This window comes from Rhinopithecus bieti, unplaced genomic scaffold (genome assembly GCF_001698545.2).
Source record: "Rhinopithecus bieti isolate Rb0 unplaced genomic scaffold, ASM169854v2 scaffold_6907, whole genome shotgun sequence".
Taxonomy (NCBI): Eukaryota; Metazoa; Chordata; class Mammalia; order Primates; family Cercopithecidae; genus Rhinopithecus; species Rhinopithecus bieti.
In genome coordinates, this window is record NW_016805647.1 from 1,393,600 (window position 1) to 1,420,284 (window position 26,685).

The window sequence follows — 26,685 nt, forward strand, 5'->3', positions numbered from 1 at the left end:
TTTTTTTTTTTTTTTTTTTTTTAAAGAGACAGAGTTGGCTGGGCGCGGTAACTCATTCCTGTAATCCCTGCACTTTGGGAGGCCGAGGCAGGCAGATCACGACGTCAGGAGATCGAGACCACCCTGGCTAACACAGTGAGACCCAGTCTCTACTAAAATTACAAAAAATTAGCTGGGCGTGGTGGCAGGCGCCTATAGTCCCAGCTACTTGGGAGGCTGAGGCAGAAGAATGACGTGAACCTGGGAGGCAGAGCTTGCAGTGCGCCGAGATCGCACCACTGTGTTCCAGCCTGGGCGACAGAGTGACACTCCATCTAAAAAAAAAAAAAAAAACGAGGCAGAGTCTTGCTGTCACCTAGGCTAGAGTGCAGTGGTATGATCATAGCTCACTGCAATCTCGAACTCCTGGGCTCAAGCAATCCTCCTGACTTGGCCTTCCAAAGTGCTAAAATTAGCAGTCATGAGCCACCATGCCAGATCAGTATCTTTTTTAGGTGTATGATTTTCATCTCCCGTAATCATAATTTCCTAAAGTAGGGTCCCCAACTGATCTGTGGCCTGTTAGGAACTGGGCTACACAGCAGGAGGTGAGCAGCAGGTGAGCAAACATTACCGCCTCAGCTGTCTCCTGTCAGATCAGCAGCGCCATTAGATTCTTGTAGGAGTACAAACCCTATTGTGAAATGCGCATGCAAAGGATCTAGATTGTGCACTTTTTATGAAAATCTAGTGCCTAATGATCTGAGGTGGAACAGTTTCACCCCGAAATTATCCCCCGACACACATGGGTCTGTGGAAAAATTGTCTTCCATGAAACCAGTGCCTAGTGCCACAAAGATAGGGGACTGCTTTCCTGAAAGAAAAGATATCTTAAAACAGAGAAGTAAAAATAATGGTTGCTTTATAAGCTAAATACATTTGGCTTTATAGTATTAGCAAGCACTTAGGTAGAACTTACTATATGCCATTGTTCTAAATTATTTACTTATTTATTGACTGATTGACCCTTAAAACAACCCAATAAGGTGGATACTAGTAATATCCCCATTTTATAGATGAGGAAACTCAATCACGGAGTGATTGACTTTCCCAAGGTCATACAGCAACTGAATGGAAAAGCTGGAATCCAAGCCAAGGCAGTGTGTCTCCAGCCCACCTTGTCATTCCGACAAAATGCAATATTTATTTTACCATATTGTCCCTATTTCTCTTATTTCACTCAGGTCCAGTGAAGGGGTCCAAGAACCTGCACCAAGGAACTGAGTCGTGGCTTGGTTAGATTACTAAAGCATGGCAAGTGGTTAGATTCCTAAAGCATGGCAAGTGGACCTGGGCTCTGCAGAGTCCCTTTATAAGGGGAATTCTCAAACCAATCAGAGAGGCAGATCTGCAAGGCCAGAGGGGCTATCAGTGGGTTATGGAAGAAGTTGCCCTCCCCCGGGAGGTGGAGGTGGAGACTTCTGGCTTGGGTTGATTCCACTGAGCGGGCTGAGTATGTCTCCTCTCTCGCTGTTTTCTGTAGGTCTGTCTGGCGGTGCCCTTCCCAAAGAATCACTCTTGTCGAGGGCTTCAGCCACATCTCCCTCCCAAGCTCATGATTATATTTCCAGCTGCCTATGAGAATCAAGTCTTATATGTCGCACGGGCACCCAAAACTCAGTATCTTCCAATGCAATCATGTTCTCCTTAAACTTACTCTTCTCAATTCCCCTCCTTGTCATTTATTCGCTCAACACATATTTGTGAAACACCTAATCTGCTCTGCACTTTCCTAGTCACTGGAAATGTGGTGAATAAGACAAAAATCCAACAAACTCCCTATGCCAAAGGGAAGTGTTTAGCTTGGGAACTGAGTCACCCAAAACACCTCCCATTTTGGCCCTACATAGGCAGCTGCAAAGGTAGGCCACATACCTTCCCAGGGAGCTTCCCTCACAATTTGCTCACAAGGAAATTCCTTTACCCTAAAAAAGAATTCTGTTGAATTTCACCCAAACAATGTACATTGACACCTTATCATTACAGGTACAGGACAAGGACTGGACTAGAAGTCATCCCTTCCCTCACCTGAGACAAATGCATATTTGACTGCTTCCTTTATTCTATGCTTACTTTACTTATGTAAAAATGCACATTCACTGAGTATGTATGCATAGCTGACTGTTCCTCCACCCTCCTCGTTTCACATGTAAACTGTGGGTTCAGGGAACACTAAGCTAATCAAAGTCTCAAAGGAATGCAACCCCTTGCCTCTTTATCTACCCTTCCCTTTTTTCTCTTTCCTCTTTCCCGCACTGTTCACCCTTTCCTCTTTAAATATTGAAGTCATCAAACCCTCTTCGGAAAAAGTGTGGGTCATAGATCCTACTGTGGCTTATGTCTTTTTTTTCTGGGCATATTCTCATCCTTGGCAAAACTAACTCTAAATTCATTGAGACTCGCCTCAGTCATTTTCTTTTTCTTTTTTCTTTTCTTTTTTTTTTTTTTTTTTTGAGACAGAGTCTCACTCTGTCATCCAGGCTGGAGTGCAGTGGCATCATCTCGGCTCACTGCAACCTCTGCCTCCCAGGTTCAAACGATTCTCCTCCCTCAACCTCCCGAGGAGCTGGGATTACAGTGCGTGCCACCACACCTGGCTAGTTTTTTGTATTTTTAATAGAGACAAGGTTTCACCATGTTGGCCAGGCTGGTCTCGAACTCCTGACTTCAGGTGATTCGCCCGCCTCAGCCTTCCAAAGTGTGGGGATTACAGGCATGAGCCACCGCACCCAGGCTTCTTTTTCTTTTTTTTTTTTAACTTGTCCCTCAGTTTGCTTCTTTGGTTTTACACAGCCCACATTCTGATTGGGAGAGACAGATGGTAAACATGGCTAATTAAATATACATTAGGCCAGGCACTAGGAGAAAAAGCAGGCGCAGCTGACACAGCTATATCCCACAATATCCATTTCCCCTTTGTCCTAATAAACTAACCCATGCTCCAATTTTTAGGTGAATTCAGGCCCCCCAGAATAAAGATTCCATTTCCAGCCTCCCCTACAGTCAGATGCAGGCATGTGACCAAGCTCTGGTCGAGATGAAAGTGAGAGTGTCTCAGTAGCTTCTGGGAGCCTCCCTTAAGAGACAGGGCTATTCTGTGGCTTTCCTGCTTCTTTGCCATTCCTCCTTCCTGCTGACTGGAGGACAGGCAGAGTGGCTGGATCGCTGGAGATCCCGCAATCATCTTGGATTATGAGATAACCTTGGGACACACAGGGAGAACGTCATGTGAAGGGACACACACAGAGAGAAGATGACCACACGAAGATGCAGGCAGGGATGGGAGTGATGCTGCCACAAGCCAAGGAATGCTTGGAGCCACTGGAAGCTGGAAGAGGCAAGGGAGGGTGTTTTTTTTTTTTGTTTTTTTTTTTAGATGGAGTCTCTGTTGCCCAGGCTGGAGTGCAGTGGCATGATCTTGGCTCACTGCAAGCTCTGCCTCCCAGGTTCACGCCATTCTCCTGCCTCAGCCTCCTGAGTAGCTGGGACTACAGGCGCCCGCCACACGCCCAGCTAATGTTTTCTATTTTTTAGTAGAGACAAAGTTTCACCATGTTAGCAGGATGGTCTCGATCTCCTGACCTCATGATCTGCCCGCCTCGGCCTCCCAAAGTGCTAGGATTACAGGCGTGAGCCACCACGTCCAGCAAGAGAGAGTCTTCTTCTCTAAGATTCAGAGGGAGCATGAGCCTGCCAACACCTTGACTTTGGACTTCTAGCCTCCGGGCCTCTTAGAAGAAGCAAGATGTGAATCCTACAGCTACAAGGAACCCAACGCCGCAAACAACCACATAAGCAGGGAAGCATGACCCAAGGCAGGACACCTAGCTCAGCTTGTTCCAGCTCCTGACCCACAAACATGAAACCCCCATTGCAAAATATTACTGAGACAGTGAAAGATCTAACCCAACCAACTCCATCTTGCTTTTACCCTCCAAGCTGTCCTTGTTCATTCCTGGGCATAGGCTGAACTAACTTTGGGAGGAACTTAGTTTATAGTTTAAAACAAAGATGAGGCTGAGTGCCGTGGCTCACACCTGTAATCCTAGCACTTTGGGAGGCCAAGGCAGGTGGATCACTTGAGGTCAGGAGTTCAAGACCAGCTTGGCCAACATGGTGAAACCCCGTTTCTACTAAAAATACAAAAATTAGCTGGGCATGGTGGTGGGCACCTGTAATCCCAGCTACTTGGGAGGCTGAGGCAGGAGAATCGCTTAAATCCCGGAGGCAGAGGTTGCAGTGAGCCGAGATAGGGCCACTGCTCTCCATTCTGGGCACTACAGCAAGACTCTGTCCCGAAGATAAATAAATAAATAATAAAAATAAAACAAAGATGATAGCCCTTTTCCAAAACAAACCCTCTTCTTGTCTGGAGACCAGACTGCCTTTGAAGGACTAACAAATTAGCCAAAAGATTAGAAATTATGGTTTAGGAGTCATACAGCTGGAGGCTACAAGATTCTGACCCTCCCAAATTGCTCTTGGGGATTACATCACTATTGTAAAGCCTAAGATAGTGCTTGAGATATTTTGCAGACCCTGCACTTGATGGATCAGCTGGCACCCCCCAGATTGATAAACTGGGTTATCTGATCTTGTGGCCCCCAGCCAGAAACTGACTCAGTGCAAGACAGCTTCAACTCCCTATGATTTCATCTCTGACCCAACCAATCAGCACTCCTAACTCACTAGCTGCTTCCGACCCACCAAATTATCCTTAAAACTTCAATCCCCAAATGCTGGAGGAAACTGATTTGAATAATAGTAAAACCCCAGTCTCCCGCAAAGGTGACGCTGAGTGAATTACTCCTTCTTTATTGTAATTCCCCTGTTGATAAATCTGCTCTGTCTAGGCAGTGGGCAAGGTGAACCTGTTGGGCGGTTACAAGTTTGGGAGCTTGTCCTTATGACTACCTGCCATAAGGGTAATAATCCTGGTTCGGTAACCTCCCTCTGGTGACGGATCCAGAGGCCAGTCCAAGCGGTGGCCTACTTCTCTTGGACTGGAGGTTGACTCTGCTACTGTCTCTACAGGCCGGGCACTGCTGACCCATGGTGCATGGATTTAATTGCAATAGAGAAATAGTCCTGGGGAAACTGATTTGAATAATAATAAAACTCTGGTCTCCCACACAGCCAGCTCTGCATGAGTTACTCTTTCTCTATTGCAATTCTCTATCTTGATAAATCAGCTCTGTCTAGGCAGTGGGCAAAGTGCACCGGCTGGGTGGACATAGAAATTGTAGATAATACATGTGTGTTATTCTAATTTAAAAAAAAAAGAGATAACTTTCGGAAAAAAAAGAAATAACTTTGGGAATGATGCCCATACAAAACAAAGCAACAAAATGGAATAGAACCTGCATCCTTGTCACAAAGCTGCCCCATATCAGCACACCCCCCCACAATTACCTCCATATTTCTAAAATTTGAGAGAAAAACAAAATTCCAATGTATTTATCCAAATGCTGTTTTGGAATTTTCTGTTACTGCCAGCCAAATCTAATCCTAACTGATACAGAGGTTGAACAAATAAAGGGTAGGGATTTCATTTTAGACAGGATGGACAGGGAAGGCCCTCTGAAGATGTGGCATTTGAGCAGAAACCAGAATAACATGAGGGACACTATGCCAGTGTCTAGGAAAAGAATGTTCCAGGTAGAACTATCCCCTCATCACCTCTGCTGAAAATCTGTCATCATCCTTGACCTCCTTCCACTCCCATGGGCTCCACATCTAACCTGTTACCAAACCCTAAGAATTCTACCTGTAAAAGTATCTCTGAACAAACAAACAAAGCAAACAAATCAAACCTACAAACCTTTTTTTTTTTTTTTTTTTGGAGACAGGGTCCCATCCTTTTGCCCAGGCTGGAGTGGATCAATCACAGCTCACTGCAGCCTTGATCTTCCAGGGCCCAAGTGATCCTCCCACCTCAGCCTCCCAAGTATCTGGGACCACAGATGCATGCCACCACTCTCAGCAAATTTTAAAATTACTTTTTTGTAGAGACAGAGTCTTAGCACCATCTGTTGAAAAAGCTTTTCTTTCCCCATTGAATTGTTTTCACATCTTTGTCAAAAATTATTATACCATAAATGTAAGGGTTTATTTCTGAACTCTCAATTTCAGTCCATGCAGCTATATAATTATCCTAATGCTAGTATCACACTGTCTTGATTACTGTAGCTTTATAAGTTTTTGTTGTTGTTGTTGTTGTTTTGTTTTGTTTTGTTTTGTTTTGTTTTGTTTTGAGATGGGGTTTTGCTCTCGTTGCCCAGGCTGGAGTGCAATGGCGTGATCTCAGCTCACCGCAACCTCTGCCTCCCAGGTTCAAGTGATTCTCCTGCCTCAGCCCCCCAAGTAGCTGGGATTACAGGCACCCACCACCACGCCTGGCTAATTTTTTGTATTTTTAGTAGAGATGGGATTTCACCATGTTGACAAGGCTGGTCACGAATTCCTGACCTCAGGTGATCACCTGCCTCGGCCTCCCAAAGTGCTAGGATTACAAGTGTGAGCCACCACGCCCAGCCTGCTTTATAAGTTTTGTAATCAGGAAATGTGAGTTCTCTTTCCTCTTATTCAATTGCCTGGCTACAATTGATTTTTGTATATTAATCTTGTATCCTATAACCTTGCTGAACTTATTCATTAGTTCTAATAGGTTTTTGTGGGTATTCTAGGATTTTCTACTTACAAAATCACATAGGGCTGTTTTTGCCATCTTTCCATGCCACCACAGTGGTGCACATGAATGTCCTGGCTGATGCTCTCAAGAGCATCAACAATGCTGAAAAGAGACAAACACCAGGTTCTTAGGCCATGCTCCAAAGTCATAGTCTGGTTTCTCACTGTGATGATGAAGCATGATTATATGGGCAAATTTGAAATCATTGATGATCACAGAGCTGGGAAAATTGTTGTGAACCTCACAGGCAGTCTAAACAAGTGTGGCATGATCAGCCCCAGATTTGATGTGCAACTCAAAGATCTAGAGGAATGGCAGAATAATCTGCTTCCATCGGCCAGTTTGGTTTCATTGTACTGACAATTTCAGCTGGCATCATAAACCGTGAAGAAGCAAGATGAAAATACACAGGAAGGAAAATCCTGGGATTTTTTTTCTAGAGATGTTATACATATTTACAAATAAAATGCCTCATGAAAAAAAATTACATAGGAATAACCTTTTGATATATGCAGCAACATAAAAATATTAAAACCAAGCACAAGAGAGTACATATGTATGATTATATTTACATGAGGTTCAAGAACAGAAAAGCTCTGGCGATAGAAGTCAGAATAGTGATACTCTCGGGACAGGAAATGGGAAGTATTGACTGGAAAAGAGCGTGAAGGGATTTTGGGGGGTGATGGAGATGCTCTATATCTTGAACTGGGCAATGGTTACATAGGTGTATACATGTGTTAAAACTTCTTAAACAACCAGGCATGGTGGCTCACATCTGTAATCCAAGCACTTTGGGAGGCTGAGGCAGGTGGATTGCTTGAGCTCAGGAGTCCAAGACCAGCCTGGACAACATGGCAAGACCCTGTCTCTACCAAAAAAAATTTAAAAATAGGCCGGGTGCAGTGGCTGAGGCCTGTAATCCCAGCACTTTGGGAGGTCAAGGCAGGCGAATCACGAGGTCAGGAGTTTGAGACCAGCCTGGCCAACATGGTAAAACCCCATCGCTACCAAAAATACAAAAAATTACTGGGCATAGTGGTAGGCGCCTGTAATCCCAGCTACTCGGGAGGGTGAGGCAGGAGAATTGCTTGAATGTGGGAGGTGGAGGTTGCAGTCAGCTGCCACTGCACTCCAGCCCAGGCAACAGAGTGAGACTCCATCTCAAAAACACACAAACAAAGCTGGGCGTGGTGGCTCACACCTGTAATCCCAGCAGTTTGGGAGGCTGAGACCAGGGGATCACGAGGTCAGGAGTTCGAGACCAGCCTGACCAACATGGTGAAACCCCGTCTCTACTAAAAATACAAAAATTAGCCAGGCCTGGTGGCGTGCGCCTGTAATCCCAGCTGTTCTGGAGGCTGAGTCAGGAGAATCGCTTGAACCCGGGAGGCGGAGGTTGCAGGAGCCGAGATCATGCCATTGCACTCCGGCCTGGACAACAGAGTGAGACTCTGTCTCAAAAAAAAACAAAAAAACAAAAAAACCCACAAACAAACAAAATGGTCAGGCTGGCACATGGTTGTAGTCCCAGCTACTTGGGAGACTGAGGTGGGAGGGTCACTTGAGCCCACAGGGTGGAGGCTGCAGTGAGCCAAGATCGCACCACTGCACTCCAGTCTGGGTGACAGAGCAAGATCCTGTCTCAAAAACAACACACTTATTAAGCTGACAGAATTTGTGTGTTTGACTGATAGTAAATTATACTTTCATTAAAAAAATAAATAAAAACATAGGTCGGGCGTGGTGGCACCCGCCTGTAATCCCAGGTACTCGGGAGTCTGAGGCAGGAGAATCACTTGAACCCAGGAGGCGGAGGTTGCAGTGAGCCGAGATCACGTCACTGCACTCCAGCCTGGGCAACAGGGTGAGACTCTGTTTCCAAAATATGATAATACACAAATAAATAAAGAGAGAAAGATGAACTATTTTTAAATGTGGTGGCCTAGTAGTGTCATTAGCCAGCTCTCTCAAGGCACTCTGTACACATAGTGATTAGCTCATCATTAACAAAATCATATGTGAAACCAGAATTTACATAGCCTTGCTAATGTTTAATGTTTTGACTGATTTGTCATTATATCTAAGAAGACCTTTGTCTTCTTTCAACCCCGTGATGTAGCTGAATAGTCTGTACCAGGGGCAGGAAAATTATCAGCGGTCTTATTTTCTCATTGTTCATTTGTGTTAGCTTCAACTCAGTTTCTTTTACTTTTTTTTTTCTTTTTAAGAGACAGGGTCTTACTCTGTCACCCAGGCTGGAGTGCAGGGGCGCAATCATAGCTCATTGCAGCCTCAAACTCTTGGGCTCAAGCAATTCTCCTGCCTCAGCCTCTCAGGTAGCTGGGATTGCAGGCATACATCAGCATGCTCACCTAAATTTTTAAATTTTTGTTTTTTTGTTTTTTTTTAATGAGACAGAGTCTCACTCTGTCGCCCAGGCTGGAGCGCAGTGGCGCAATCTCAGCTCACTGCAAGCTCCGCCTCCCGGGTTCATGCCATTCTCCTGCCTCAGCCTCCTGAGTAACTGGGACTACAGGCACCCGTACCACACCCGGCTAATTTTTTTGTATTTTTTAGTAGAGATGGGGTTTCACCGTATTAGCCAGGATGGTCTCGATCTCCTGACCTCGTGATCCGCCCGTCTCGGCCTCCTAAAGTGCTGGGATTACAGACATGAGCCACCGCACCTGGCCTAAAATTTGTTTGGAGGTGAGGTCTTGCTGTGTTGCCGAGGATGTTCTCAAGCCCCTAGCCTCAAGTCATCCTCTCTACTCGGTCTTCTAAAGCACTGGTATTACAGGTGTGAGTCACCACACCTGTCTCAACCCACATTTTTTATGCAGAAGTCTTTTAAAACCACTTGCCTATTTTGTGAGGATCAGTCTAATTAAAGCCAAATAACATGATACATTAAGACTACTTCAACCAAGCAATTCTTTTTTTTTTTTTCCTTGAGATGGAGTTTCTCTCTTCTTGCCCAGGCTGGAGTGCAATGGTATGATCTCAGCTCACTGTAACCTCCACCTCCTGGGTTCAAGCATTTCTCCTGCCTCAGCCTCCTGAGTAACTGGGATTACAGGTGCCCGCCACCACACCAGGGTAATTTTTGTATTTTTAGTAGAGACGGAGTTTCACCGTGTTGGCCAGGCTGGTCTGGAACTCCTGACCACAGGTGATCCACCCACCTCGGCCTCCCAAAGTGCTGGGATTACAGGTGTGAGCCACCATGCCTGACCCAACCAAGAAATTCTTTTTTTTTTTTTTTTTTTGAGACAGAGTCTCACTCTGTGGCCCAAGCTAGAGTGCAGTGGCACGATCTCAGCTCACTGCAACCTCCACCTCCCAGGTTCAAGCGATTCTCGTGCCTCAGCCTCACAAGTAGTTGGGATTACAGGTGCACACCACCACGTCTGGCTAATTTTTTGTATGTTTAGTAGAGATGGGGCTTTACCATGTTGTCCAGGCTGGTCTCAAACACCCGACCTCAGGTGACACGCCCACCCTGGCCTCCCAAAGTGCTGGAATTACAGGAATGAGCCTCTGCACCCGGCCTCAACCGACCAATTCTAAAGCTGCCATGCTTGAGAATATGCTAAAGATGGTCCAGGAAATAAAGGAGGGGGCCACTATCAACCCCTCCTCATTATGAGAGGCCTGGGTACCTGTAAGGCCACCAACATTGATTTGTCTTTAAAAAGTTGGTAACAATGGAATTGTAATCCAGTTGACCCTCGAACACCAAGGGTTTGCACTGCACGAGTTTGCTTCCACCTGCATCTTCTTCCACCTCTGCCACCCCTGCGACAGCAAGACCAACCCCTCCTCTACCTCCTCTTCAGCCTGCTCAAAGTGAAGACTACAAGGATGAAGACCTTCATGGTGATCCACTCCCACTTAATGAATAGTAAATCTATTTCTCTTCCTTATGATTTTCTTAATAACATTTTCTTTTCTCTAGCTTACTTTATTGTAAGAATACAGAATATAGTATATAAAATGTATACTATAGCCGGGCGCGGTGGCTCAAGCCTGTAATCCCAGCACTTTGGGAGGCCGAGACGGGTGGATCACGAGGTCAGGAGATCGAGACCATCCTGGCTAATACGGTGAAACCCCGTCTCTACTAACAAATACAAAAAACTAGCCGGGCGACGAGGCGGGCGCCTGTAGTCCCAGCTACTCGGGAGGCTGAGACAGGAGAATGGCATGAACCCGGGAGGCGGAGCTTGCAGTGAGTTTGGACCCAGCCCCGCCCCCCCAACCCGGGTGACGGCTCAAGATCCCGTCTCAAAAAAAAAAAAAAAGTATACGATATTTGTTCATTGACTTTATGTTATCGATAAGGCTTTTGGTCAACAGTAGTTTTAGTAGTTTAGTTTTGGGGGAGTCAAAAGTTGTATACGGATTTTCTATTGCATGGTGTGGGGGCGGTCAGTGTTCATAACCCCCTCATTGCTTCAGGGTCAACTGTACTTTCTTCCCACTGGGAAGCAGATTATCTTGCACAGCACACACCCTGGAGGTCTCACTACACTTATGCCCCCTACCCTCTCTCTGGTTTCCTGGGTGCCCAAGGCTTCCTCCAGCTCAAGCTCCTTGGTACTGCCAGACAGAAAACAATCTGGGCGGCAGAGCAAGACTCCATCTCAAAAAAAAAAAAAAAAAGTATACGATATTTGTTCATTGACTTTATGTTATCGATAAGGCTTTTGGTCAACAGTAGTTTTAGTAGTTTAGTTTTGGGGGAGTCAAAAGTTGTATACGGATTTTCTATTGCATGGTGTGGGGCGGTCAGTGTTCATAACCCCTCATTGCTTCAGGGTCAACTGTACTTTCTTCCCACTGGGAAGCAGATTATCTTGCACAGCACACACCCTGGAGGTCTCACTACACTTATGCCCCCTACCCTCTCTCTGGTTTCCTGGGTGCCCAAGGCTTCCTCCAGCTCAAGCTCCTTGGTACTGCCAGACAGAAAACAATGTAATCACATGACTCCTCAGCCTAGAGGATCCTTCAGACCGCATTGTCAGAGTTTCTCAACTGGACAACCAATCCCAGCCCCATGCAACCTTCTCAGTCTCCCCAGCTTTTTCCCGTTCTTTGCAGGCTCTGTTTTGGCACATGCTGCTCTCTCTGCTTGAAATGCCCTTCCTCGCCTGGCATGTGCTTTCCTCTTCTTCAAGACTCTCTGCAAATCTCATCACTCTATCCAGCCATTGTTATCTGAACTGAAGACGTGGTTGACCACTCCCTCACTTGGTTCTTAAAGCACGTGTCACCTATGTTGTAACTTTCTCTTTTTAAAACATATTGAGCTTCACTTCTCAGTCATTAAGTCTTTTGAGGCTGCAGACCGAGTCTTATTTATTTTCAAAAGAACAAGAATATAGCTACATTCAATCAGTGGAATGAGAAGCAGGGCAGAGCTCCGGGGCTCCAGGTGAATCCATACCCAGCTTTGGGCCTCACCTGAGACTAGGTAATGGCCCCAGACACAGGGGAAATCGAGAGTTTCTGTGCTTTGCTCCCAAGCTGATTCATAAATTCTACACCTCACCACCTTCGCATGAAGCAACCCATCTCAGATCCACTCTGTTGCCACTTTAAAGAGACAGTAAGGTGTGCGCTTGGGGAATGGGAGGGAAGAGGTAGGTCATCACAAACAGCACAGGAAACTCTCTGATTTGGGGCTAAATGGGATATGTTGATAGGAAAGATCTGAAACTTGTCCATATTGAAGTGCAGAGCAGATGGGTGCCAAGTTTCTGGCATGCCTGACTGTAAAATGGAAAAGACAGGAGGGGAGAGATCATTCCATTTCCCTTCCCAGGGTCTCTCACAGTCAGGACGCCTCGCATCCCCAAGGCAGGAGGGCCTTGTGTTTGGCTCTGACAATTAGCATTCTGCTTCCAAGAAAGGGCTAAGAAGGGGGCCTCTGTTAGGCTCCCTTGGAAAGCACCTTCCCTGTTCAGGTGGGCTGAGTCCAGCCGGGAGCAAGTTGGAGGTCAGTACTGCTCCACACCCTGGAGAAGCCACTGCACTGCTGCATGGCTGGCTTAAAATCATTATCAGAATTCCCAAAGGGGATTGTCATGCACTATTTTTTACAGAAAATGTTACAGAAGGAAATGAAAAAAAAAATAGCTTTCTTACCTCACTTTCAGCAAGTGGAGGAGATTTTGGTGTTTTAGCTGCTGTAGCCTTAGAGAAAGACAGGACAAGTAAAGTGTTACAAATGCATTTTAGCAACTTGCATTCACAACATATTGATGCTTATAACTAATCAATCACACTCAGAAAGCAAAAGTAATTACAAGTAACCTTGGAATGTCTAAGCAAATTCTATCATGATTACCAAGTCTCTGGATGAAATGCAGCAGAGCTCAGTCATGGGCAATTCACGAATTTATTCACACAAACTCTAGGTTCTTACAAATGTACCTGGCACTGTGTTGGGAGCTGGAGATTCCAAGATGAAAAACAACCATGGTTCAGCCCTCAAGGAGCCCACAATCCACTAAGAAAGACAGATGTGCCAATCAGTAATGGAAGCGCAGCAGCACCAGAGCTGCCACAGAGGTCTGGAGAGGAGCTGTGGGAGCACTGGCATCTAATCCCTGTTGAACCACTGGCCCCACTGTGTCTCCTACACTGCAGGATGCAATGCTTCCCTGATGAGCAAGGAGGTGACATGGTCATCAAGCAGTGACCAGCTCTTGGCAGGGTCTGCGAGAGATGAGTTAGCATTCTGCCCTCCCCTCGCTATTTTTTTTTTTTTTTTTTTTTTTTGAGACAGGATCTCTCTCTCTCTCTCTTTGTCCCTCTCCCTCTCTCTCTCTGTTGCCCAGGCTTGGAATGCAGTGGCGTGATTATGGCTCACTGTAGCCTCGACCTCCTGGGCTCAAGCGATCCTCCCACCTCACCCTCCCAAGTAGCTGGGACTACAGGTGTGCAACACCACACCTGGCTTATCTATTTGTTTATTTATTTATTGAGATGGAGTCTGGCTCTGTCGCCCAGGTTGGAGTGCAGTGGTGCGATCTCTGCTCACTGCAACCTCCGCCTCCCGGGTTCAAGCAATTCTCCTGCCTCAGCCTTCCAAGTAGTTGGGATTGTAGGCACCTGCAACCACACCCAGCTAATGTTTTTTTTAAATTTATTTTTATTAGAGACGGGATTTCTCTATGTTGGCCCAGATGGTCTTGAACTCCTGACCTCGAGAGATCTGCCTGCCTCAGCTTCCCAAGTGCTGAGATTACAAGCATGAGGCACCACGCCTGGCCAAATTTTTTATTTTTTGTACAGATAGAGTCTCTCTATATTGACCAGGCTGGTCTCAAACTCCTGAGCTCAAGTGATCCACCACCTCAGCTTCCCAAAGTGCTGGGATCACAGGCGTGAGCCACTGCACCTGGCAGATTCTGGTTTTTTATAACTTCCCTTGCCTCACAAATTTTGGAAGCTGCTGCCATTCAAGAGAAAAGCTCATATGAATTTTTCATGATGATAGCTGAATGGATAGGGAGGGTGTAGTAAATTGTTTGCAAAAAAACAGCCACACTAATTCTCCTCCCTGTACCCATGCTTTTACATAGTCTCCACCCACAGTGACTCCAGGATTGGCCATGTGACTTGCTTGGGCTCATAGGACAATAGCAATGCCATGCAAACAGACACTCGAAATATGCTTGTGCTTTGGGGTTTGACCTCTCATGCTGCTCTTGGAACCCTTGCAACCACCACTATGTGAATGAGCCCCAGTTAGTCTGCTGAACATGTTGGCACATGGCCCAGTTACCACTCTTGCCTATAGCCAGTCAACTTTCAGATGTGGAAGAGAAGCCGCAGATCTCAAGCTGCCTGCGGACCTCTGAGGGAGCCAGGCTGACAGTAAATGGGACAGAGAAGAGCCGTTCCAGCTGAGCTCAGTCCAAATTACCAACTTACAGGATTGCGGGTGAATAAGAGATTATTGTTTTAAGCCACTAAGTATTAAGGTGATTTATTACACCACACACACAGCAAAAGCCAACTGATACAGAAAAAGATTTCAAGGTTGGAGGCAGAAATGACAATGTATACATATCTTGGAGATATCTTCCTTCCTCCTCCAGTACCTCCAAAAATCATGTGCAAGCTGCCCTGTTTAGATGCTTGACTTTCTGGTTGCTGGAATACTTCATGGAAAAGGAAACCTAGACCTACTGGAGGTGAACTGAGGCTGGAACCTCAGGCACAGGTGAGTACCAGCCCACCTGCCTAACATGCCTAGGGCAGCTGACTGAGGCTGGGGACTGAGCTGTCCCATGTCACTGGGCACAGAAGAAGGCTACCCAAGGAGCACAGAGTTGATAAACGTCCCCACATACAGAAGATGCCAGATAGGCAGCAGGGGGATGAATAAAAATGCTTGGTAATGGGCTCAAGTCATACCTCCAGAAATGAGTATTTGGAGTGTAGCCAGCATGCCTGCTCTGGAGCCAGTGGAGGCCAAATCAGTCTTGTCCAGTGAAAGGGGAGATGAATTAGATGGATTTGAGCCTGGCCCACCTTTCCACCTACCACTAGCAGGGGATAGGGTGGGTCCTGGTCCCAGTCAATCCCGGGGCTGCTAGAGACAAACTTTCTGGGGAGCCTCAAGTCAGAACAGATGTAGCCCAAACTCAAGTGTATTGGTGATGACTAGGGACTTCAAAGGACTCTGCTCTTAACTTGGAGATCTCAGAGGATTCTGATTGTCAATCTCCACTCACCCCTGCAGGTATCTCTGCAGCATCGGGGGTTGGGGGAAAACTGGGGGAAAAATATGAATACCAAAACTGAGGCCCTCCTCAGCCCTTTATCTGTAATAATAACCTGTAAAGTGCCTCCTATCTTAGTGCCCAGAACCAGAAAGCACAGCATAAATATTAGTTCTTCTTCTTCCTCCCCACTATTAGTGGGTGAGAAGGGATGGAACCCAGAGTGACAGAGCACAAGGGGCAACCCCACTCTCTAAGGAAGGAGACTGAAGTTCCTGGAAGCTTGCATAGCAGCCCATGGACATGCAGGTAGTCCCTGTAAGAATCAGGTGTAACCCATGTATGTATCTTCCCTGCAGGGCACGGATGATCTTTTCAGCACTTCTTGTCCTACCTCACATAATCAAGGTCCTAGGCTGGGTGCGTGGCTCATACCTGTAATCCCAGCCCTTTGGGAGGCTGAGGCAGGAGGATCACTTGAGGCCAGGGGTTTAAGAACAGCCTGGGCAACATAGCAAGACCATGTCTCTATAAAAAAAATTAAAAATTAGCTGGGTGTGGGGGCACTCACCTCTAGTCCCAGCTACTTGGGAGGCTGAGGCAAGAGGATCAGTTGAGCTCAAGAGTTCAAGGCTGCAGTGAGCCATCATTGTGCACTGAACTCCAACCTGGGTGACAGGGCAAGATTCCATCTATACAAAATAAACTTTAAAAAAATTATGGTCCTAGGAAAACTAGGGAAGCAAAAAATAGCATCCCATAGGCAGTCTGAGCTTCCAGAACAATCCAGGCAAGTTTTCCACATGCCCAAAGCCAAAACTGTCTAAGCCTTACACTGACACCCCCAGGATAGCCAACTCCCTGCTGAAATGGCTCTGATGAAGCCTTGCAGATACTTCCAAGCCTACATGAGAATTAGTAGTAAGGCAACAGTGAAAAACACTGTCTGGGGCTTGGAATTGTCAGGAAACCTATGAGAAAGAAACCAAATGGACCATGCAATGTTTGGCCCTTCCTTAGACTAACTGGAAATTTCAATATCCCAAGCACAAGTTTCTAAGCTTGGAACAACTCAAAATATATCTATCCTTAGGAAATTAGGGTTGGAGTCACACACCTCACCTTCAGCCTTGAGCTTGATGGTAGAAAGAGCACAGTCCTGGAGTGAGAGAGACCTGAGTTTATGTCCTGGATCTGCCAGGACAAACTGTACAAGCTTGGGAAAGGAATTTAACCTCTCTAAGCCTGTTTCCCCATCTGTGAAATGGGAATGACACCTTCTTCACTGGGCCTTTGGGAGTGGTGGGCACAGAGGACTTGCTTGGTAAATAAAGCAGCTACAATAAAGATCATGGATTGACAGAGGCTCCAGGCAATGAGAACTACAACTTGCTGGGCTAATTGATGGGACCAAATCAATGTCCAGCTGTTGGATTTCCTTCTGTGTCTGAGATCCCGGAGCCTGTGCTCCTCTCCCTGAACCTCCACACACCACAGAGGACCTGAGGGTCTGTCATCAGATTGACACTGAACTCTGGGTGCTGGAGTCCAAACCTGCTGAGTGCCACATGGCGCCTGTGACACTGGCTGCATTGTGCCACCTCTCCAAGGCTGGCCTGGCCTGCTTTAAATTCCTGGTGGCATTCTGCCTAGGACTGGCAAAGCCAGGCAAGGGCACAGGAAGGGGGCCATGAGAGGTGGCAATGACATCCCAAACACACTTCCAGGTTTAGAAGGGCTCCTTCATTCCCAAAGCAGGCAAAACTTTTCTCACTCTGGTTGGGGGTGAAGGAAGAGAAAACAAAGAGGCCTAAGAGGCCCAACGGCTAAGAGGAATTTTGGATTTCTGTATTTAGTGGCCTCCACTCCCCACTGACAACCATGCAGGAGCCTTGGATTCCACAAAGGAGAATGAGGCCGGGAGCTTCCAGTTGGGCATTAGGAACAGGACAGAATTCAATCCTCTCAAAAGCCTGAGAGGGACTGGGTGGGCACGGAGGTTCACGCCTGTAATCACAGCACTTTGGGAGGCTGAGGCGGGTGGATCACCTGAGGTCAGGAGTTCGAGAACAGCCTGGCCAACTTGGTGAAACCCCATCTCTACTAAAAATACAAAAAATTAACCGAGCGCCGTGGCGGGAGCTTGTAATCCCAGCTACTGGTGAGGCTGAGGCAGGAAAATCGCTTGAACCTGGGAGGCGGAGGTTGCAGTGAGCCAAGATTGCGCCACTGCAGTCCAGACTGGGCAACAAGAGTGAAACTCTGTTTCAACAACAACAACATACAACAACAACAAACAAACAAACAACCCTGGGAGGCAGGAAGGATGCACCTGAGCTGGACTTTGCAAACCCCTTCTCAAAGATGCTGAAGAGGGCATTGTAAGCTACTCTTATAGGACTGAGGGAAAGATGACCACCCCAGGCATGCCCAAGCCCCTCACCTCTTGCCTTGAGGTGGAAGCAACTCCTTGAACTTGTATTGTCCACTTTCAGATACTAATCAGGAATTAATTTGCCACCCAAGGGCTGGCCAGGGGAAGTCTTCATAAAGCAAACAGGCCAGGCCACTGCAGTGATTTAAATGGGGCTCTGAGAGTGTTCTGGGCTCAGGGCACTCAGTTAGTCTGAGCACTGTGTTTGTCATTGCGATCAACGCCACTGTGTCTCCATTTCCCAAATTGTTCTTTTGGTGGGGGGTGGGGTGGAACAGCTGTAGTCCTTGCTCCAGAGGGACCCATCTGCAGCACAGATTAATTTAAAATGAGCCAGCTACTCAGAAGAACATAATTTGTCCTATAAACATTTTCCAGGGTTTATTTCAATATCCAGGGGAAGAATCAAAGCTCTTTAAGATGTAAGAACGGGCTTCTGGGCTGGGCACGGTGGCTCACACTGTAATCCCAGCACTTTGGGAGGATGACGTGGGAGGATCACTTGAAGCCAGTTCAACACCAGCCTGGAAAGCATAGTAAGACCTTGTCTCTGTTAAAATGAAAAAAAAAAAAAAAAAAAATTGGCCGGGTGCAGTAGCTCACGCCTATAATCCCAGCACTTTGGGAGACTGAGATGGGCGGATCATATGAAGCCAGGGGTTCGAGACCTGCCTGGGCAACATGACAAAACCCCATCTCTATAAAAAATTACAAAATTAGCTGGGCATGGTGGCGCATGCCTGTAATTTCAGCTACTAGGGAGGCTGAGGCACAAGAATCCAGGAGGCAGAGGTTACAGTGAGCCGAGATCATACCATTGCACTCCAGCCTGGGCAACAGAGTGAGAATCTGTCTCAAAAAAAAGAAAAAAAAATTGATGGACAGAAGCTCATTTTTACATGGAAGCATAAAATTCAACCAGAGAGGGCGAAAAAGCCGAACCCCTATTTCCAGCACACATTGATGACTTCACAGCATAACTGTCTAAAAAGCAATTAACCAGGGAGATACAGAACGATCCTCTGGGCTTCCCTTGGTCAGAACACATGAACCTGCAGCACATGAACCTGCAGCAAGACTTAGATGCTGGGTTTGGGGGGCTCCTGCCTTGCCTCATGACGCTTTCCTGCTGTGCTCCTGGTCAGAGTTTTCCCTCCTCTAAGATGGACCCCAACACACCCCTCTGCCAGGGAGAGTAGGTTGAGCAGGCTATGGTACATGTGACCCCTCTGAGAAGCTAAAGAAACACCAGAGCAGCCTGTAATCCCAGCACTTTGGGAGGCCAAGGCAGGCGGATCACCTGAGATCATGAGTTCGAGACCAGCCTGACCAACATGGAGAAACCCCATCTCTGCTAAACATACAAAATTAGCCAGGCGTGGTGGCCCATGCCTGTAATCCCAGCTACTTGGGAGGCTGAGGCAGGAGAATCGCTTGAACCCGGGAGGCAGAGGTTGCGGTGAGCCGAGATCACACCACTGCACTCCAGCCTGGGCGACAGAACAAAAATGTCTCAAAAAAAAAAAGAAAGAAAGAAAGAAAGACCAGAGCTTACCGATTCTCGCTGGCAGATCTGCCCCATAGTGGGGAGGGCACTTGCTGACCTCAGGTCCTTTCTTCTGCTTTTCTACTCTCAACAGCTGGGTCTCGAACGCCTGGAGAAAGGCCAAGTTCAAAGAAGGCAGGGTCAGGGGATTGTTGGTCTCATTTTTGTCCTCACCAATCAGGAAGCTAAACACCCTAATACTGAGAACCAAAACATAGTGCAGACACGTTTCTAGATGATTTGTAAACCCAGGTAAAATGTCATAAAGTTTCTCCTTTTGTTTGTTTGAGGCAGAGTATTGCTCTGTCGCCCAGACTAGAGTGCAGTGGCGCCATCATAGCTCACTGCAGCCTCTGTTGCTCAGGCTGGTTTCGAACTCCTGGGCTCAAGCGAACCTCCCACTTCAGCCTCCTAAAGTGCTGGGTTACAGGCCTGAGCTACTGCACCCAGTCAAGGTTTCTGGCAGCCTGTCATTCTAGAAGAAATTCCCTGGAGCCTGGTCTGGAAGTGGTACCTCATCACTGACTACAACCCTCTCTGCTTATGTTTTGGAGAGGAAATCCAATAGAAGTGGAAATTAGCAAAGACATCTCCCAAAGGGCAAGTCAGAGTCTCACTCTGTTGACCAGGTTGGAGTGCGGTGGTACCATCGTAGCACACTGCAGCCTCAAACTCAAACTCCTGGACACAAGCAATCCTCCTGTCTCCGCCTGCTGAGTAGCTGCAATCACAGGCATGCGCCTCCATGCCAGCCTAAGTTTTAATTTTTTTTTGCAGCGACAGGGTCTTGCTATGTTGCCCAAGCTGGTCTTGAACCCCTGGTTTCAAGTGATTCCCCTGCCTCAGCCTCCCAAAGTGCTGGGATTACAGGTGTAAGCCACTGCATTCAGTCTACTTGACTTTTAAAATCTCACCCTATAACTTTTTAAGGCTATTCTTTATAACGTACACATTATTTACATGTGATTTTTTTTAAATGAGCTATAACTCACATACCAAAAGGTTCACCCTTTAAATGTATAATTCAGTGGTTTTCTGTATATTCACAAGGTTGTGCAACCATTGTCACTAATTCCAGAAAATTTTCATCACCCTATAAGGAAACCCATACCCGGCCGGGCGCAGTGGCTCAAGCCTGTAATCCCAGCACTTTGGGAGGCCGAGACGGGCGGATCACGAGGTCAGGAGATCGAGACCATCCCGGCTAACACGGTGAAACCCCGTCTCCACTAAAAAATAACAAAAATTAGCCAGGCGAGGTAGCGGGCGCCTGTAGTCCCAGCTACTCGGGAGACTGAGGCAGGAGAATGGCGTAAACCCGGGAGGCAGAGCTTGCAGTGAGCTGAGATCCGGCCACTGCACTCCAGCCTGGGTGACAGAGCGAGACTCCGTCTCAAAAAAAAAAAAGGAAACCCATACCCATCACCAGCCATTCTCATTCGATCCTTCCCCCAGCCCCTGGCAACCACTAATCTACTTTCTGTGTCTGTAAATTTGCCTTCTAGCCATTTCACATAAGTGGACTCATAAAGATATATAATCTCAAAATAATTAAAAATACATGTACTGAGGAATGTGTGATATGGTTAGGCTTTGTGTCCCCACCCAAATCTCATTTTGAATTATAATCCCCATAATCCCCCTAATCCCCACATGTCAAGGGAGAGACCAGGTGGAAGTAATTGGATCATGGGGGCGGTTTCCCCCATGCTGTTCTTGTGATAGTGAGCAGGTTCTCACGAGATCTGATGGTTTTATAAGTGGCTCCCCCCGCCTTCACCCTGCACTTCTCCTTCCTGCAGCCTCATGAAGAAGGTCCCTTGCTTCCCCTTTGCCTTCCTGCCATGATTACAAGTTTCCTGAGGCCTCTCTAGCCATGCTGAACTGTAAGTCAATTAAACCTCTTTCCTTTTTAAATTACCCAGTCTCGGGCATTTCTTTTTCTTTTTTTCACCTCAAATACTTGTATGATATTATTATGACATAATTGAGGGGCATTTCTTTATAGCAGTGTGAAAACAGACTAATACAATGTGTCTACAAAAACATTTTATTGATGGAGTGCATAACCAAAATGGTCTGGAGAGCCCTGGCTGAAAGTGTAAAGCCTTCTAGGATTTGTCCCTGGCTTCTCCATGAGCTTCCTCTACAGAGGCACTGATGGTCCCCCTAGTTCAAAGCAAAGCATGAGGCTAGGCGCCTCAGGAGGTGGCCCATGCCTGTAATTCCAGCATGTTGGGAGGCCAAGGCGGGTGGATCACCTGAGGTCAGGAGTTCGAGACCAGCCTGACCAACAAGGTGAAACCCCTTCTCTACCAAATACAAAAAATTAGCCGAGTATGTTAGCACATGCCTGTAATCCCAGCTACTTGGGAGGCTGAGCCAGGAGAATCCCTTGAACCTGGGAGGCGGAGGTTGCAGTGAGCTGAGATTGCGCCCTTGCACTCCAGCCAGGACAAGGGCGAAACTCCATCTCAAAAAAAAAAAAAAGTAAAGCATGATCTAAAAATAAAATATATGCCTTGCAATTATTTGTTTGCTTGTTTTTGAGAGAGCCCGACTCTGCCATCCGGGCTGGGGTGCAGTAGTGCCATCACACTAACTGCAGCCTCCACCTTCAGAGCTCGAGTGATCCTCCTACCTCAAGCTCTGCAGCTGGGACTACAGGCTCCAACTACCACAGCTGGCTAACTTTTTAATTTTTTGTAGAGACGGGGTTTCACTATGTTGCCCAGGCTGGTCTTGAACCCCTGGACTCAAGCGATTCTCGTACCTCACCCTCCCGAAGTGCTGGGATTACAGGAGTCAGCCGCCGCACTCGGCCATAATTTATGATTTAACTTTGTTTTTATAAAAAGATGTTCTCCTTATTATGCTAGATGGGCTTAACGAATTTTGACAAATTCCATACACATTTTTGCCTTGCTTTCTGATCCCCAGGCAACTTCCCGAGTCTAGTTAAAACACTGCTTTGAATTACCAAAGCACTTACAGAGAATGCATGTTACCTCTTTCCCATTGGTATTTAGTTCTTAAAAGCTCCCTGGGTCTGTAACATGACAGAGAATATTATGCTATCACCCCCTTTCTTCCCAGGCTTACAATGTTGTTACCCAGGAGACGGAGTAGGAGGAGGGGAAGGAACCCTTGGGACTGGCCCAGGGCATTCACTTTGAAGGTCATTCAAAGCAGAGTTGCTTTTTGTCCAGAGAGTGTTTGGTCCAGAGGTCATGTAGAAACTGGTGTTTCCACCAGCCCACCATGCAGTCTGGTTTATAGCTAGTGGTTCCATTCTCCATGTACTCTCCACCCCGGAAGCAACTGGCCCTCTCTCTTGTACTGGCACAGGTCTCTGTAGAACTGTGCCCCCCTCTCCCTCGTCAAGATCTAGAGCATCTGTAAGCCAAGTATTGCCCTTCCCCCAAACTGGCACAGGCATCATCATAACACAGCTTCGAATTCGATATGCTTCGTTTGTTGTGTCATTTACTTGAGTTTAAGGATCCTGATATCTTTACATTTTAATAACAGAAAAATCCACAATTCATTTGAATTTTTCTAATAGCTGGATTCCTTCCTGTTTTTTGTTTGTTTTGTTGCTGCTGTTGTTTTGAGACGAGTCTCGCTCTGTCACCCAGGCTGGAGTGCAGTGGCGCAATCTCAGCTCACTGCAAGCTCCGCCTCTCTGGTTCACGCCATTCTCCTGCCTCAACCTCCGGAGTAGCTGGGACTACAGGTGTCCGCCACCTCGCCCGGCTAATTTTTTGTATTTTTAGTAGAGGCGGGGTTTCACCGTGTTAGCCAGGATGGTCTCAATCTCCCGACCTTGTGATCCACCTGCCTCGGCCTCCCAAAGTGCTGGGATTACAGGCGTGAGCCACCGCGCCCTGCTTGTTTGTTTGATTTTTAAGGACTAGGATCTCACGGCTGGGTGTGGTGGCACATCCCTGTAATCCCAGCATTTGGGTAGGCCAAGGTGGGCGGATCACCTGAGGTCAAGAGTTTGAGATCAGCATGGCCAACATGGTGAAACCCTGTCTCTTCTAAAAATACAAAAAAATTAACTGGGCGTGGTAGCCGGCGCCTGTAGTCCCAGCTACTCTGGAGGCTGAGGCAGGAGAATGGCGTGAGCCCGGGAGGCGGAGCTTGCAGTGAGCCAAGATCGTGCCACTGCACTCCAGCCTGGGCGACAGAGCGAGACTCTGTTACAAAAAAAAAAAAAAAAAAAACTAAAAAAATTACTGAGCGTGGCAGTGAGTGCCTGTAATCCCAGCTACTCTGGAGGCTGAGACAGGAGAATCACTTGAACCCTGGGGACAGAGGTTGCAGTAAGCGGAGATTGTGCCACTGCACTCCAGCCTGGGCGACAGAGCAAGATTCCCTCTCAGAAAAGGGGAAATAGGATCTCACTATGTTGCCCAGGCTCGAACTGCTGGGCTCCAGTGATCTCCCTCCCTCAGCTTCCCGAAGTGCTGGGATTACAGAGTGAGCCACTCCACTTGGCTTAGCAGCTGAATTCCTTGTTCCTTTCCAGTAATGCTTTTTTTTTTTTTTAACATAGTTTTAGCCTTGCTTTCAGAGAGAATGTACCCACTATTCAATTGACTTCCACTTTGCCCTTAAGCAACTCTCTTGGAGGTCATTAAATTCAATAAATGCAAATTTATTGAATACTTCCTGTTTGCGAGGCACTGCTATAAATATAATACCTCACAGGCATTAGTCACAAGAACTCCTCATGAGTTCTATTTTCCCAGTTTTACACATGAGGAAACTGAGGCTCACAGCAGTAAAGTAGTTTCCCAAGGTCATATGGCTGTAAGTTAACCAAACTGAGATTTGAAATCAGGCTCCTGCATTCTTAACCACTCTCCCTCAACCACAGAGCATCAGTCCCAAACCCTGAGGATAGTAGAGGACAGATGGGTACTCAGGGAAGAGAGGCATTTTACAAGTTTCAAACTGTGAGAAATATCAGCACAGCATTTCCCTTAAAAAAAAAAAAAAAAAAATAGTTGGCGTTATCTCAGTCACCTCAAACAAAAAGACTTAACTATAGTGAGCTTTGGCCCAGTTACAAATCACTGTGTATTCCTGGGAAAGTGATTGCCTCTCTCTGGGCCTCATCTGTAAAATAAGTGGGCTTAAAACCCAGGATCTACCTTTTAAAATTCTAAGACTTGGATAAGTTTTATTTTTCTTTTTCTTTTCTTTTTTTTTTTTTTTTTTTTGAGGACCGGAGCTCACTCTGTCGCCCAGCTGGGTGCACGTGGGCCAGATCTCAGCTCACTGCAAGCTCCGTCCCCCGGGTTCGCACCCATTCTGCGCTGCCCCTCAGCCTCCCAAGTAGCGGGACTACAGGGCGCCCGCCACCTCGCCGGCGGCTAGTTTTTTTTGGTATTTTTTGTGGAGACGGGGTTTCAGCGTGTTAGGGCCCCGGATGGTCCTCGACTCCTCCTGACCTTGTGGGATCCGCCCCTCAGGCCTCCCAAAGTGCTGGGATTACAGGCTTGAGCCAGCCGCGCCCGGCCTTTCTTTTCCTTTTCTTTCCTTTTCCTTTTCTTTTCTTTTCGCTTCCTTCTTCCTTCCTTCCTTCCTTCCTTCCTTCCTTCCTTCCCTCTCCTTTCTTTCTTTCTTCCTTTCTTTCCTTCCTTCCTTCCTTCCTGCCTTTCTTTCTTTCTTTCTCTTTCTTTCTTTCTTTCTTTCTTTCTTTCTTTTTTTCTTTCTTTCTTTCTTTCAACAGAGTCTCACTCTGTCACCCAGGCTGTAGTGCAGTGCAGGGGTGCAAACTTGGCTCATTGCAACCTCTTGTTGCAACCTCTGCCTCCTGTGTTCAAGCGATTCTCATCATGAGTAGCTGGGACGACAGGTGCCCACAACTACACCTGGCTAATGTATTTTTAGTAGAGACGGGATTTCATCATGTTGGCCAGGCTAGTCTCAAACTCCTGACCTCAGGTGATCCACCCGCCTTGACGTCCCAAAGTGCTGGGATTACAGGGCCCGCCTTGACGTCCCAAAGTGCTGGGATTACAGGCGTGAGCCACCGCACCCAGCCCATTCATTTTGTTTTACGCAGGACAGGAAACTACTTAATGCGAAAAGCCAGAGACAGAGTCTCATGCAGGAGTGAGGCTGTTACAGCCCAGGCTACTCCCCACTTGCCTTGGGATGATTTGAGACACCTTTGTTTGCTCTTCATTTGGGCTCACTCTCATTTTTCCAAAAGGACAACATATACTGTCCTTGCAACCCAACTGTAGATTCTTGGCACAAAGCAGGTGTGGATGGGTGTTTGGGCTCTTTTCCTCCTCAGGAACAATGCTTTGGGGAACAGTTCTTTAGTTGGTTAGTTGAAGTCCTGAAAACAGAAGAGACAAAAGATACATTTCTCGTAAAATCAAGAGTCACCAAAGGCTTGCAAGGGGTAGAGCCTGCGCGAGAGCCCTGGGGAAGGAAGGCATCCTTGGATGTTACTGCAGGACTTGTAGGCAGGGGATGGGGCACTTGGATGCCCCTGACATTCAGACAGTGCTTCATGGTTATGAAGTTCTTTATCCCATTGAGACCTCAGACACCTTGGGTGTGGGGACAGGAATGGTGACAATGGTGAGGAGGACGATGACATTGAAGATGGTGATGACAATGGCCACTTGTGTGCATTGAGCCAGGGATTGTGCTAAGGACTTCACGTGCTGATTCCTGGAAGCGTCCCAACGTTAGGAGTAGAAACTCTTTGCAGGAGGGAAGCGGAAGCTTAGAGGAGTTAATTCAGGCACTCATGAAAATGCAACAGTGGCACAGCTGGGGGTTGTACTTAGGTCTCTTCAGCCCTGGAGCCTTAATTCTTTGTTTTATGGGTGCTCTAGCTGAGGCTTAGAGCGGGTAAGTAGCTCAGAACTAAAAAAAAACAACTCAGGTTTTAAAATGCGTGGAGAGATGAAATGCCCACTCTGTGGCCAAAATAGAGCGGGCAAACCTCTGATTCGCACTAGAGAGAGCTGGGCTAGACTTGGCAGCCAAAGTTCTAATGGATGTTCCAGGTCACCTTTTTCCTTCCTCCTCCCTTCCCTTCCTTTATTCTTTGGGGACAAAATCTTCTGTTGTTTCACTCTCTTTTATTGTGCACAATCCTAAGGGTGACTCACCACCATTCTCCACCCAAACCCTTCCTTTTTTCCTACTATTCTAGTATCCTGTCTTCATGGAGCTTACAGTCTCTGGAGGAAAC

The 26,685-nt window shown here is 46.9% G+C and overlaps 1 protein-coding gene across 3 annotated transcripts in view; it reads right to left on the reverse strand.

Moving 5' to 3' along the window:
• HK1 (hexokinase 1) overlaps positions 1-26,685 on the reverse strand; it is a 139,752-nt gene that overhangs the window by 98,790 nt on the left and 14,277 nt on the right. For 2 of the 3 annotated variants that reach the window (XM_017873190.1, XM_017873191.1), the window contains 3 exons: positions 25,620-25,815; positions 19,464-19,563; positions 12,887-12,934 (listed from right to left, as the gene is read on the reverse strand). In XM_017873190.1, coding sequence (XP_017728679.1) covers positions 12,887-12,934; positions 19,464-19,490 — 75 coding nt within the window. In that variant the 5' untranslated portion in view covers positions 19,491-19,563; positions 25,620-25,815. The remainder of the gene's footprint in view (positions 1-12,886; positions 12,935-19,463; positions 19,564-25,619; positions 25,816-26,685) is intronic. The other variant, XM_017873192.1, reaches the window with a different exon arrangement.